Source organism: Portunus trituberculatus, chromosome 35 (assembly GCF_017591435.1).
Source record: "Portunus trituberculatus isolate SZX2019 chromosome 35, ASM1759143v1, whole genome shotgun sequence".
NCBI classification, from domain to species: domain Eukaryota; kingdom Metazoa; phylum Arthropoda; class Malacostraca; order Decapoda; family Portunidae; genus Portunus; species Portunus trituberculatus.
In genome coordinates, this window is record NC_059289.1 from 6,115,141 (window position 1) to 6,129,428 (window position 14,288).

The window sequence follows — 14,288 nt, forward strand, 5'->3', positions numbered from 1 at the left end:
AAAAGTGTTTCAGTTGTTCTGTGTTGCATGAAGGTGGAGGTTATACAATCAGGACACTTCTCTCCAGTATTGTGTTGGTATCACAACTCAAGTCTTTACTATTAATTAACCTTCACATTATGACACTTAACACACATCTTGCAAAAAATGTTACTACACCAAATCTCATTTTCTCCATTATGTGACATCAGCAGTGTAGTCACATAAAATATCACCAGAATATAGAATCTTATATATTGTGAAGTTATTTGTTTACATCATTTATTCTTCCAATTCATTTTCCCTGCAAAATTTGAAATGAACAACCAATTAGTGACTGCATCTGTGTTACACTATACATAGTTCTAGAACAGTTGTTCACTTGAGTGACACATTATTGCTTTTGTATCTGTAGCACAAGTATTGATCCTTGCAATGTTGTTGCTGCCTTTAATTGTTGTGTGCATTTGTCACATAGCAGCAGCTTAATGGATGTATTCCTAGCTCCCCTGCCCATACCACTGTGTTTACATTATTCCCTTAGGTTCCCTAACCCCAGCTTTATGTCTTCTCCAAGAAATCTTTACAAGATATCACCTTTATGCTAGAGAGATATTGCAAGCTTCTTGTTGTTTTCTGTTGCAATATTTTTATAAGAGTATAAAAAGATAATTCCTTACCATATTATAGACTATTCTTGATTATATTATGTAAGAGATCATTCCCTACCATCCTATTAATCAATCTCCACTTGTCTTCCCTTCTTAATCAGGTGATTGGTATACTTCGTCTAAATTTTTTATTAAGATGAATGAAAAATTGTTTAAAAGGTATATAAACATTAACAGCATCATGTAATAATTTGAAATTAACATAAAATAACTAACGTTCATCTCACAAAATAGTTTTCAGAGTAGATCTCACTGTGACAACAATGATAAGATATTAGTTATATATTTATATATACATGCAACCATTAATGACACTATGTTGTCACAACATAGAATTAGAGAACTATTTTCTAAGAATGTGCAGTTTTGAATAGACCATTCAATGTTCCAGCATCTCCTAACATGTGTATAGGATTTTCCCCTGATCCCAAGCCCCATTTAGACTTAATCAAAATATTTCCTGGAAGATTTCTATATTGAATTATGTGCTCACTACCCAGTTGTTTTAATTGCTTAGGAATATGCCTCGGCAAAACTTTACTGTAATGGCTATTGTCACTGACAGAATTCAACTTTGAGGGCTTCACCAAGGACGTGTGCCGCAGCATGATTGCCATGATGGATGTGGACCGCTCAGGGAAGCTGGGACTCCAAGAATTCTTGCAGCTGTGGATGGACATCAGAGTGTGGAAGGTGAGATTTTGTTTCACCCTTAATTAACTTATATGTTGGGAGGTAGCACAGTGGTGTCTCATGTACCTTGAACTTACTTTTCATGAAGAAGGGTATTAGTTTTTTTTTAATCTGCACACTTCTTGTACTCTTCCCATACAGAATGCCTTCAAGCTATATGATAAGGACAACTCAGGACAGCTGTGTTCATTTGAGCTGCGCCAGGCCCTCAATTCTGCCGGCTATCGCCTCAATCATCACATTTCTGATGCTCTCATGCTGCGCTATGGTGACAGGGATGGCAAGGTGTCATTTGATGACTTCATCATGTGTTCTGTGAAGCTAAAAACCATGATGGGTAAGTAAAAACACAGGTACTTCAGTAAATGAGTGAGGTTCTTCCATTCTGGACTTTATACCACTGTGACAAATAAGTGTAAAAGAATGGAGGGATGGTTACCATGAATCATCCTGTTTTATTTATATTTCTGAGAGACAGGTAAGATGTGTTGTAGGAAACTGCACTTGGTTTTACTGTACTGTTATTTAAGGTTGACCGTAATTCTAACTATATTTACCTATGCATGCATTTTTTTTTTACAGAATCATGCAAACTGAAACTATTTTATGTGTGTTAAAACTCCATGTTATAATTTATGCATCAGATTTTAAGAAATCTTATTTACTTTTGTTTCTTATAAATATATACCTATAGCAACTTTAATCAAAGAATTTCAATAAAGAAAACTTACTTTATTTTGTAGATAACCTTTCTCCTCCATGTTTTAGTAGACTGCACCTTTAAATATCATAGCACCCTCACCTGTTTTATATTTAGTTTAGAGAATTGTGTTTTTTGTGTAGGTATATAACCATGTTTGTGACACTGCGCAGCACTCACGTGGCTGCCAGCATACACTCACTTGATATGACCTTGCCACCCCTCACAGGCCTACAGGATGATCCTGACAAGATGCAGGAATTCTATGATGAACTAATGAGTGAGCAACAGGAGAACCCTGAAGAGGAAGAAGAGCAGGAGGATGAGGAATAAAGTACAGCAAAGCAAAGCTCTAATAAATAGCCAATCTAAACTATATAAATATATCTTCCAGCATGCAGTGCAGTCATGGGTTAAGAGGCTGCTTATAAATACTTACAGTAGACCAGTCATGCTAAAACATGTACATATACTCAATGACATTTGGGGAATCCCAATGAAAACATTGATTACCAATGAAGCCTCTGAATCAATGGTCTTGACATTGCTTTCAGTCACTCCTCTGACATTGACAGTAGATGTTGTAAGACACCATTGATGGACGACAGCACACTTCACCCAATCTGTCTATGCCATGGTTTCTCAATGATAGTGAATTTCCTTCAGTGTGGTGATTTAGCTCCATCTTGCAAATAATTGAACCCAAAGCTGAAATAAAGGAAGGTTTCATGTCATCAGAGAACATATCTGATGTATAGTAAATAACAGTATGTATTGTAGCTTTTGCTGATTGAGAAGCCATGATCTATATTAATATCTGTAGTAATGACTTTACAGATTTTACAGGGTTTCTACAGGAATGATGGTTTTCTGTCCATTGCTTGGAGTGCTAACAAGCTTGACCAATAGTTCTCACTAAAGAATGTTAGGAGCTTTATAACACAGTAGATGTTTGTCATATTCACTTACAGATTGACTCGCACTTTTTTCAGCAGTTGTGCATCTTTGAGATTAACATTACTAATTACTTGATCTTGTAGCATACATACTATTCTTCAGTTGATGTTTGCCTCAATATGCATCTGCACAGAAGGCACCAAAGAAATATTTCAACCTAACATCTGATGCATGATGGTACAGACTGATTATCAAGTTTCCTTCAGTTCACAGACATTCTGTATTTACTAGAAAAATTGTTTCTTTGCATTCTATCATTTAACTTACATCTGTGCATCTGCTACTACTCCTGCAGTTAACAGTATGAAATAGCTAATACATATATTTATAGAGATAATGAAAAATTTTACTACTGTAATTTATGAAGCTTTTGCTGTAGAATAGCATTATTGAGCTAATAGATACTAAAACGAAGAGCAAAAGATTTGTGTAATAACAGTTTTAAGCATGAGAAATGAACAAAATATTTTTATCCAGAAACTGGCATATGTATTGATGCCTTGCAAGTTTAGTTACCTTAACTGCATTGTCATGATGTTCATCTTAGAAAGAAAACTATGGAAGATCTCCAATAAGAAGTTTTCAATGTAACCCTTTGTTTTTGTGTTTCAGAAATCTTCCATGAGAAGGACCCAGACAAGACTACCAAGGCAAACTTTACCCTGGAGGAGTGGGTGGAGAACACTATGTACTCTTAGGAACATCACTTTTATTTTTAACTGAACTTACTGATCTTTTTGATGGAACTGTTTGTTTATAGTTCAAAATTTTTTTTTTTTTAAGTGCATTTTGCATATGCACTGAAAAATTATTTATTGATACTTATCTTAAGGTTCCTTCTGAGTTGGTGGTGTTTGAAATACTACTTTGTTCATATACATTTCTACCCAAGGTCTGGAATGCAGATTAATTACCATAGTGTATGTCTGAAGTCAAGAATATATTGTTTTATTATAGCAGTTCCACAGTACACAATTTGTTTACTCATTATTTTACATACAAAATCTACATATTGTATAAAGAACTTATTTGTCATAAAGGAAGCACAGGCTCTCCAAAAGTGTACAGTTAAGTGTGCCACATCAGAATGCACTTGAGTGAGCCATTTTATTTCGACAAAAATGGTGACCTGAAATGATGTCCCCAAGTCCCTCCATTCCAGTTTGGGTCATGGTATGATTAGCAGTAGCCTTTCATTACTATCAAAACCTGTCATGGTGCTATGATGTATTTTAGGTGGAAGGTTATTCTTCATTTATATTCTATGTTTGTCTGGAAGTGTTAAAGATAAACAAATGCCTTAAAAGTTTGTAGAATGTATACTGGTAAGATTAATGGTAATGAATTCTCTCATATACTGTTACAAGTGGCAGTATTCATGTCTATGTAAAGAAGTATCATTATGATGTGTATCATTTAACTGTTACTTTGTTTTTATTGTAGTACCACATATTATAGCCTTGTATTATCAATGACATGGCATTTGTTTGGTCTTCATACTGTAAGATAAAGTTCATTTCTATTTAATCTTCACAGTTTAATGCTTATATCTTTAAATGTTTGTGTAAAAGCTTCTCTATCTGCCAACCTCTACAGGCCTAAAGAAAACAGTGTTTTCTAAGACAACCTTTATTAAAGAATAAAATTTCACTCTTGCCATTAGTATTCAAGGCAGATTTTATGGTACTTCCTTTGAAAATACACTCAGATGCTGCCTTATTCAGTATTTACTGTTTTGCTTATGGTTCAATACCACAAATTAAAGAGTAGTTCTCTATTATTGACAATTCTGGGATCTTTATCCTACATTAAAGACTTCATTGTTGTGTGTAGGACTGAGTTGTCTCTGCTGGGAATGTAGAATGCATTACTGGGAGGATGGTAATTTGCTTTAATATTCTCATTAATTTAAGGTGAAATGGTATCTTTCTACTAGATACATACATTGTTTATGACAATGTGTTAGTCTTGCCACCATGATTACCTTTGCAGTTTACAGTTTTATGTATGTTAGTTACTGTATTTTTATGAAATGCTTATAATGTTTGTGATTTTTTTTCTTTTCTTTTTCAAGAAAACAACTAGGCAAAATACATTATTTATGATAGAGATATACATCTAAATGTAGTTATGGTATTAATGAAAATAAATGAGTTTTACAATACTATGATTACTAAAACTATCAGTTGTTTATGTTGAACATCCAGTGAGATATTACTCAAATAGCTTACAACTCCTATGACAAATGAGCTAATCCTGTATTACTTGTACTTTTTCAGAGAGAGAGAGAGAGAGAGATTTTCAGTAAGCTTAAATTGCAAAGAATTTTTTAATATATCAGGTATCATAAGGAACTTTTCTAATAGGATGTGGATGAATTCATTATCAGAAACTGGAAATTATGGTGTGATGAAATGACCAAATTTTTATGTATAGCACTTGAACTCTCTCTAGCTCTGAGTACTGTTTCACAGTCTTCCACAAGGATGACATTCAGCTTCAAGATGCTGGTCACTTGTGTCTTCCTTTATCTTGTCTCTCCATTGTATAACAATATGCAAAAATTAATAGAAGGGCATCATAATTGATTGAATGATACATTCATTGTTGGATTAGAAAATATACAACAGTGGAGGTTAATGGAGCCTGCCATCCATTCCCTGTACGTGAAAAGAATTTTAAAGGTAATATGACATTTCATATTACCTTTCATAATATAACTTTTCTTTTTCCCTTTCTTGTATTCTTTAGCACTCTCTTATATCCTGTATATTTATGTTTTTATCTTTCTGCATGAAATACAATTGGTGATACACAAAAAATCAAATCAACTAGCCCAATCTCGAGAATATTAGGTACTTTTTTTCACGTTCCAGGTCTAAGCTAAGGTATCAAGGCAATTCCACACTAGAAACACAAGGGAAGTACAGATGTTTTGTGAGGTAAGTTACTGGATATGTAACCCCATGCATTGTTCCACCCTTGTGTGGAAATGAGGTGAGTGTGGAAGGTATCAGCCTCAGTTGGCAATGCTGGCCATAGATCATACCAAGGATGAGACCATGGTAAAGAGAATTACCTTGGGTGAGACTAAAACTTGTATACTGTTTCCAATACTTGCACCACACGCTAAGTAGTTCCTGTATGGATGTCTGATAGATCAACTAAATGAAAAATCCATATATGTATTAATGGTACACTTAATTATCCACATGCTTCTCAATTGAGGCACTATAATATTTCTCTTGATTTTGATTAAGCAGTTTAACACTCAGTGCAGATGATTTTTTTTTTTCTTCAATGAAGTGAGATTTATCTAGTAAAAGGTTATATTGTTATAAAACCACCTTGATCTAGTACTATGGTAAAGAAAACTTTCTTGCACTGACATTATCGCCTTTCTTTTCACTATGAGGAATATTACGGCTATCATTGCTTTTGACGGGAAGGGGGATATTGTGTGTGTGTGTGTGCTATTCCCCACAGTCGTATGTACTTAGTGGTCACGCGGATTAAGGCGCCGCATTCTGCCATGATGGTGGTAGATCGCGGGGCATCGATTCGAACCCCACTAATGACATCTAGCAGCTATATGGCCTTTGTTGCCTAGCAGCAGGACAAATTACTTCATTGGAGGGGGGCTCCCTTGTGATGACTTAATTTGAGGATTATTTAATCCTTTAATCCCCACGGTCGTGTCTTAGTCACCTAGCCAGTCTTCCTAATTACGGAGCGAGCTCAGAGCTCATAGACCGATCTTCGGTTAGGATCGAGACCACAACACACTCCACACACCAGGAAAGCGAGGCCACAACCCCTCGAGTTACATCCCGTACTTACTTGCTGCTAGGTGAACAGGGGATATACATTAAGAGGTTTGCCCATTTGCCCCTCTGCGCTCGGGACTCGAACCCAAGCCTTCTTGATTGTGAGCCGTGTGCTAATCACTACGTGGTGTGTGTGTGTGTGTGTGTGTGTGTTTGATGACAGAATACATCATGATAGGCACTCTTGTAAGGTTATTCAAACTACACAGTCATTACAATGATGCATCTTTCTAACCCGATATACCTCACAAGATATTTAGCCTACATACTGCTCTCATATGGCACATTCCTATCAATGATTCCAGTCTTTCAGATGGCAGATGACATTTACCAAGGAAAGGTGAGGTAGAGAAAGGTAGTTTACTGTTTTTCTCCTTTTGAGTAGTCTTAATATTGAAGTTTATGCCATCATTATTAAAAGCAATCAATATGAGCTTAAATTTTTCCAGCTAGTGTATCTGATATTGATGCAGTGGAGGTAGATTAATGCAGATATTTTCTTTTACTGTGGACTCCCGGTCGCAGAGATGGAGTGTGGAGGCAGGGAAGCAGATATCTTTCCCTATTTCAGTATGCCATCCAAGCAACACTATTAACTTAAGAAAAGAATGCATTAGTAACTATAGGATTGCCAGCAACAAGGGGAGAGCGAAGCAGCAGCATACGTCCTACCTTTATTGAAGCAGTAAAGCTACTCTCTGATTCCCACCAGTTTGACTTGAACATGGCGGGGGAAACGTATCGTACATATAACTTATATCCAACATCCTCCCCCTAAGAGATTGATCTGACATGTGTTAATACCCAATGGGCTACAAGGGTAGAACAGAAATAACATGAACTGAACGGAAATCAAATTAAACAGTAGTTGTTTTAACAAGTGTGTATGTGTGAGTGTGTGTTTATACATAGTCATCTAGCCACCTCGGAAGCTTCACCTGTTTTGGGATGTGGCTGGGGCAGGGGTGGGGTGGGTGTTTGTGCAGCTAGCGAGGGTGCTTCGCTCGATTCAGGCGGCGGCATTGGCAGAGGTAGGCCTTAAGTCTCGTCTGTTCCTGAGGCTTACGCAGCCACTGCCGTCGAGCTTAACAGTATATTGCCTGTGAGGGAGCACCTGCATTACCAAGCCCGTGTGATCCCACTCATTGGAGGCCTGGTTCTGCACCCTCACGCAGGTACTGGGGGCCAGGGGTGGGAATTGTCTAGGTGTGCTGTTAGCCATCAGGATGTCGCCTCCTTCTCCCATCTGCACCTCTTTCTCTCGAAGCGTTCTTCCCAGTGCCTGTCTACCTTGAAATGCCGTTGAGCTGTTGGCACCCCATCGCTGGCGCCCCATAGTGAGTTGAGCGGGAAACTTGTTTATCGCTCTCAGCGGGGTGTTAAGGTACTGGAGCACGGCAAGGGAGACTTTGTCAGTATCTAACAACCCCCCACCGCCCACATTCATTTTGATGATTATCTTGGCCATTTTGACCAATGTTTCGGTTCGCCCGTTTGACTGGGGATACTGTGCGGACGATAGGCGTGCTGTGACTCCCCAGTCCTTGAGGAACATCGCCATTTCCTCGCTCACCAGGTTCATACCTCCGTCAGTGGACAATTGTTCTGGGGCACCCCATCATGTGAAATAATGCCTCAACTGATTCTTAGCTTTTTGTGACGTGGCGCCATGCGGAAAGAGGGCGATTTCCAGCCATCCAGTGAGCCTGTCGGCATACACCACGTAAGAATGCCCCTCGTGCTGAAACATGTCTGCCACGGTAGACTGGAAGGGGTACTCTGGGAGAGGTGTGACGATGAGTGTTTCGCATGACGTGTAGTGTTGCCGGTTCCAGCCCCTGGTGACCGGCATGTAGGTTCATTGCTACCTGTGGCCGGGGATTACGAGGCGCACACACCCCTGGTCGAATGTGTATGTCACCAGGTCTTGATTGACTGCCAACTTGTCTCACACCATAGAAGGGGTGCAGGCAGGCCACCTCTTGCGACTTGCGTTGGTGCCAGTCTGCGGCCAACACCTTGGCCAGTAGCAGCTTGTACACGGGGTCCTCACCGCTGACTCGTCCAGGATGTGGCCCTTGTGTTCAGCCATGGCGATCACGGCAGCTGCTATTGCCTCAGTGAGGTCCTTGTCCAAGCCCACATCGGTATCTGACAGGGCGCTCATGAGCGCCGGGTACCTGGATAGGAAGTCTGCCGCGATGTTCCTCTTCCCTGGCAGATATTTCATCTGGAAGTGATACTGCAACATCCGCTCCTTCAGCTGGAAGAGCCGTAGGTTGATAACCTCTAAAAGAACCTTGTCACCCAGTAGCTTGGTGAGGGGGCAGTGGTCGGTGACGATGGTGAGGTTTGGGCACCCCAACAAGAACAGCCTGGCTTTTTGGAGACACCACACCACAGCTAACGCTTCCCCTTCAACTGCAACATAGCCAGCCTTGGCGGCAGTGATGTGGCAGCTGCTGCATTGAGCCAACCGCCAGCCTACCCTGCAGCAGAAGGGGGCAATGGCCGATGAACAGTGGCAATACTGCTGCAGAAAGACGAAACCAATGCCCTCCCTACTCCAGTCTGTGATGGCTACTGTCGGGCGGGTTTTGTCGTAATATGCCAGGCCGTCCTTCACAAGTTGGCATATGGTTTCCTGTACTCAATGGAGTTCATCCCAGTACACGGACTTCCCACATGGCTTCTTCAGGAGCTCCCTAAAGTCGTTTATGATTGGGGTCGTGGCGAAGAAGGGGGTGAGTTGATTGACGAACCCGTACCAAGACCTGATGTCTGAGATGGAGGGCTTGTCTGGCATCTTAAAGTTCCTGATTGCCGCAAGGCGCTCGTCCGTAGGTTTATACTCGTCCCAGCCGAGGCAGAAACCCACGAAATCGACTTCCCTCCGGCCGAACTGGAATTTTTCTGGTTTCAGTATAATTCCCTTGGCTGCACAGGTCGTCAGGAACTCGTAAGTATGCCAGAAAGCCTCCTCAACGTTACTGTCATACAAGGTATCGTCGACACACTTGTACTTCCTTGCAATACCCTGGATGGCGTCATCGACCCGCTTTGTATACTCGTCGCCGGCGGAGCAGTGGCCCATGGGAGTCATGAGTTACCTGAACCTGAAGGTGGTGAGACTGCGAGTCTTCTCGTCTAGTCTGACTTAGTAGTACCCCCATTTGGCGTCATTTCCAGGTCGCATTTCTCCGGGGCGGCCGAGGGGGGCACCTGAGGGGTGGGTGCTGCGTTGCAGCGTGTGTGGAGATCCGCCATGTCGGCCTGTAGTGTGGTGATGGCTTGTTGCTGCTTGGTGATGGTCTGCCTGGCCTGTTGGAACAGCGGCTTGAGGCTGCGGGGAACCACCGGCATCGAGGCCCTGGGCGTCGAGCGTGCTATCGCTCTCTCCTTGCCGCTGGCAATCCTACTCATTGCCATGTAGGATAGCCAGCGGCAAGGGGAAAGCGAAACAGCGGCATACCGCATACGTCCTTCCTTTTTTGAAGCAGTACAGCAACTCCCGTCGGGAGTTGCCAGATGAGATTGATGAATTCTCAGTAGATTTTACTTTAAAAAAATCAGTAGATTGGAAACTTTTTTCGTTAGATTATATATATATATATATATATATATATATATATATATATATATATATATATATATATATATATATATTGCACGTCACATGTTTTTTTTTTTATATTATCTACCAAAGGTAAATAATATTAAATACACGTGCAATGCAAACATGAGCAATTTAAATAATGAGTTTTTATCATATTTTTTTGGGCAACAAACACGATTTTGTTTTTGTTTTTTGAAAGGTGTATTATTAAAGAATAAGATCATGCTGGGAATTCCGCAGACAAATTATACTTTTCATATCTTCCGGTACTCAAGTAAAAAAGAAAAACACGAAAATTGGAACACTTTGATCTAAATGCATAAAGAAAATGATAAGAACAAAAGAAATGAGGAGACTACAAGAGACCAGATAGACCTACACGAGGCAGTTCCTTTTCTCCCATCCTCCAAACAAATCAATGTTCCATCCAACCAACTATCCACAACCAGCTAATACAAAACCGTAGATAGGTTGAGTTTAGAGAACAGTAAAGGTGTTTTCAGTAGCACTTTGCAAAAGGCGAACGGTCCTAAAAGCGTTCGCCCCAAAGGCGAACGCTTTTCAAGATATGTTCGCTTGACGCTTAATTGTGTTAGCGAACACTTACGCTGATTGGCTGTGAGACGAGTTGCCAACTTTGTAAGTTATAAATCAATAAAAAATACTATTATGAGGAGCATGAAGATATGATAAGTATTATCATGTAAAGGAAATACAATTAGTAACTGTTTACTGATATTGAAATTCATAAGAATTCTCCTTGCACTTTGAATTAAATGAAAACAGAGTCTTGCACTCTCGAGACATCTGGGACTACGCACTCTGGCTAGACCACGGTTCCAGCGTTGCCAGTGTACTGTGCTAATTTACGAGTGTAGCCAACTACTCAGCCAACTACTTACTGTTCTCTAAACTCAACCTATCTACGGTTTTGTATTAGCTGTTTGTGGATTGTTGGTTGGATGGAACATTGATTTGTTCGGAGGATGGGAGAAAAGGAACTGCCTCGTGTAGGTCTATCTGGCCTCTTGTAGTCTCCTCATTTTTTATGTTCATTTTCTTTATGCATTTAGATCAGTGTTCCAATTTTTGTGTTTTTCTTTTTTATTTGAGTACCGGAATATATGAAAAGTATAATTTGTCTGTGGAACTCCCAGCAGGATCTTATTCTTTAATAATAAAACCTTTCAAAAAACAAAAAGTCGTGTTTGTTGCCAAAAAAAATATATATATAAGATAAAAACACATTATGTAAAGTGCTCATGTTTGCATTGCATTTGTATTTAATATTATTTACCTTTGGCAGATAATATAAAAAGACGTGTGACGTGCAATATATATATATATATATATATATATATATATATATATATATATATATATATATATATATATATATATATATATATATATATGATAGATAGATAGATAGATAGATAGATAGAGATAGATAGATAGATAGATAGATAGATAGATAGATAGATAGAGATAGATAGATAGATAGATAGATAGATAGATAGATATAGATAGATAGATAGATAGATAGAGAGAGAGAGAGAGAGAGAGAGAGAGAGATAGATAGATAGATAGATAGATAATCTACCGAAAAAAGTTTCCAATCTACTGATTTTTTAAATAAAATCTACTGAGAATTCATATATCCCATCTGGCAACACTGCACGGTTCACACTTGTTCACGCTACTCATTTCAAAGCTTGTGACTCCGACTTTGATTTTCAGTTGCTTGAGAGTCTCGTAGGTTACGCATTATCTAAGCATATTAATTGTAAAATATAAATATGATAGGATATTTGCACTGTTGTTTGATAATGACATAAGGCTTTAGCAATATTGCGGAAGATTTGGGTATATTTTTTAATGGTGGTGCTCTGAAAACTTTGGGCGAACGAACACACATCATGGCCTCTTTGACAGTGCAATAATTTGAGGGAATCCACAGCAAAAATGTTTCTGCCAATGTAACTACTGAATGACAAGCAGTCACTAGTGGTGTAACGGCTTATCTGGCATATTGTGTATTAATGGATACTGGGTATATTACCTGTAATACCTTATAAAGTAGGAAAATGTGACAGGGAAGTGATACCTGAAATTTTAAGGGCTCTATTCACCTCTATTATTTGGTCTCAACACCGCCATAGGCGCTCACGTTTTATAAAATAATTTAGTTAATCTTTTTAAAGGTCCGTTTCACGTACAAACACGAAACTCACATATGTAGAAGGCTTGGTGACCTTGCCGTAAACAAAAAAATATTTGAGCCGCAAGCGTCTAGTTTGGCCGTCAGTTTCTAAGTTCAGCGAGCTCTGCACCAGTCATCAGTAAACACTGAAATTATTTTCAATTGTTTATAACAGATTTGTGGGTATAAACAGGGATTTGTGGGTAGCGGCATATAAGGATTTCATGGTATCTATAGAGCTAATCCCTCCAATCACGCGCTGCCATTCGAGAGGCATAAGGTTATCATTTTTTAGGTTCCTTGTTAGCACTAGGTTAACACCCTAACAGGGGGTTCACTGGGGGCTGCGCCCTTCCTCCGTATAGGTTAGCTTAGGTTAAATTATGATAGGTTAATGGCCTAGTGTGGGGGGGTACATGGGAGACGCAGCCCCCACAATCAGGTTACATTAGGTTAGGTTATGTTAAATTAGGTTAATGCCCTAGCGGAGGGGTCCAGGGGGGGTGGCTAAGTTACATTAGGTTAGTTTAATGCCCTAGTAGGCGCGCGGGGTCCAGTTAGGTTACATTAGAAATTAGGTTATGTTAGGTTAGATTAGGTTATGCTTGGTTAGATTAGGTTGGAAAAACTTGAAATATTATGGAAAATTTCCGTAGTTTTTTTTTTTTTTTTTTTTTTAATGCTCATATTGCGTTTATTTTCCCCACCAAAACCCCCGATTCCCCACAGGACCCCCAAGCTTGTTTTTGGGGGGATGGAGGGGAAGGGAGGGACAGACTTGTTATAAAGAATTACCAACAGTTTTTTTACACTTAACAGATTTACCTGTGACGTCTGTGACAAGATGTTTTTGAACAAGGTAGACGCAGATTGCTACAAAAATCATTTGGACATGTGCATCCAGCCTCTGCCGCGTGTACCAGGGCCGTCAGAAAATATTCCCTGCAGAAATTAAATGTGTAGTGTTTTCTTTGAGCCTTGCCTTCAATTACCCAATTCCCATAATAATATCTTTATATTACGGCGGAATGAGGCCGTACTTCTCAGCTTGGCGTGATCCTGCGACTAAGGAGTACAATAGTTTTTCCGGCGAGCGAAGAGGGAGATTCGTCTGGCAGTGTTACTATCGTTTTCAATAGCAGCGTTCGCGTGTAAAAACGAACGCTTGTGGACCATTCGCCTTTTGCAAAGTGCTGCTGAAAACGCCTTAAGTAGTTGGCTGAGAGAAAAAAGTAGCCACAAGAAAATAAATACAAGAGGAGGGAGACACCGGCTTAAGCTGGGCAGAGTAGAGTTAACTTAAAGCAAAAACAGAAGTTGATTCTCTGGAGATGTAACCAACGACATCAGTTACAGTACTATCGGTTTGTTGTTGTCCGTCAGCTGAGATTCGATACATGAAAGAGATACGTACTCCACAACCCACCTCTCTCTCTCTCTCTCTCTCTCTCTCTCTCTCTCCATCGTGTCTAAGCGCGGTGCAACCTCATGACTCTCTCTCTCTCTCTCTCTGTAGATTTCGTGGTTTTCTCGGGAGGTTTGATAAAAAAAATCAGTAGATTTAACCATATTTTCGAAATCTGTCGGTAGATCGGTAGAAATTCAGTAGATCTACCGACTTATCGGTAGATCTGGCAATGCT

At 39.6% G+C, this 14,288-nt stretch overlaps 1 protein-coding gene across 1 annotated transcript in view; it reads left to right on the plus strand.

Moving 5' to 3' along the window:
• The window catches only part of LOC123512936, a gene marked incomplete in the record, with an annotated part of 70,027 nt that extends 64,845 nt beyond the window's left edge, over window positions 1–5,182 (plus strand). Inside the window, 4 exon segments of the mRNA XM_045269634.1 lie at window positions 1,216–1,343; window positions 1,485–1,680; window positions 2,273–2,377; window positions 3,613–5,182. Coding sequence (XP_045125569.1) covers window positions 1,216–1,343; window positions 1,485–1,680; window positions 2,273–2,376 — 428 coding nt within the window.
• Window positions 5,183–14,288: the final 9,106 nt, after the last annotated feature.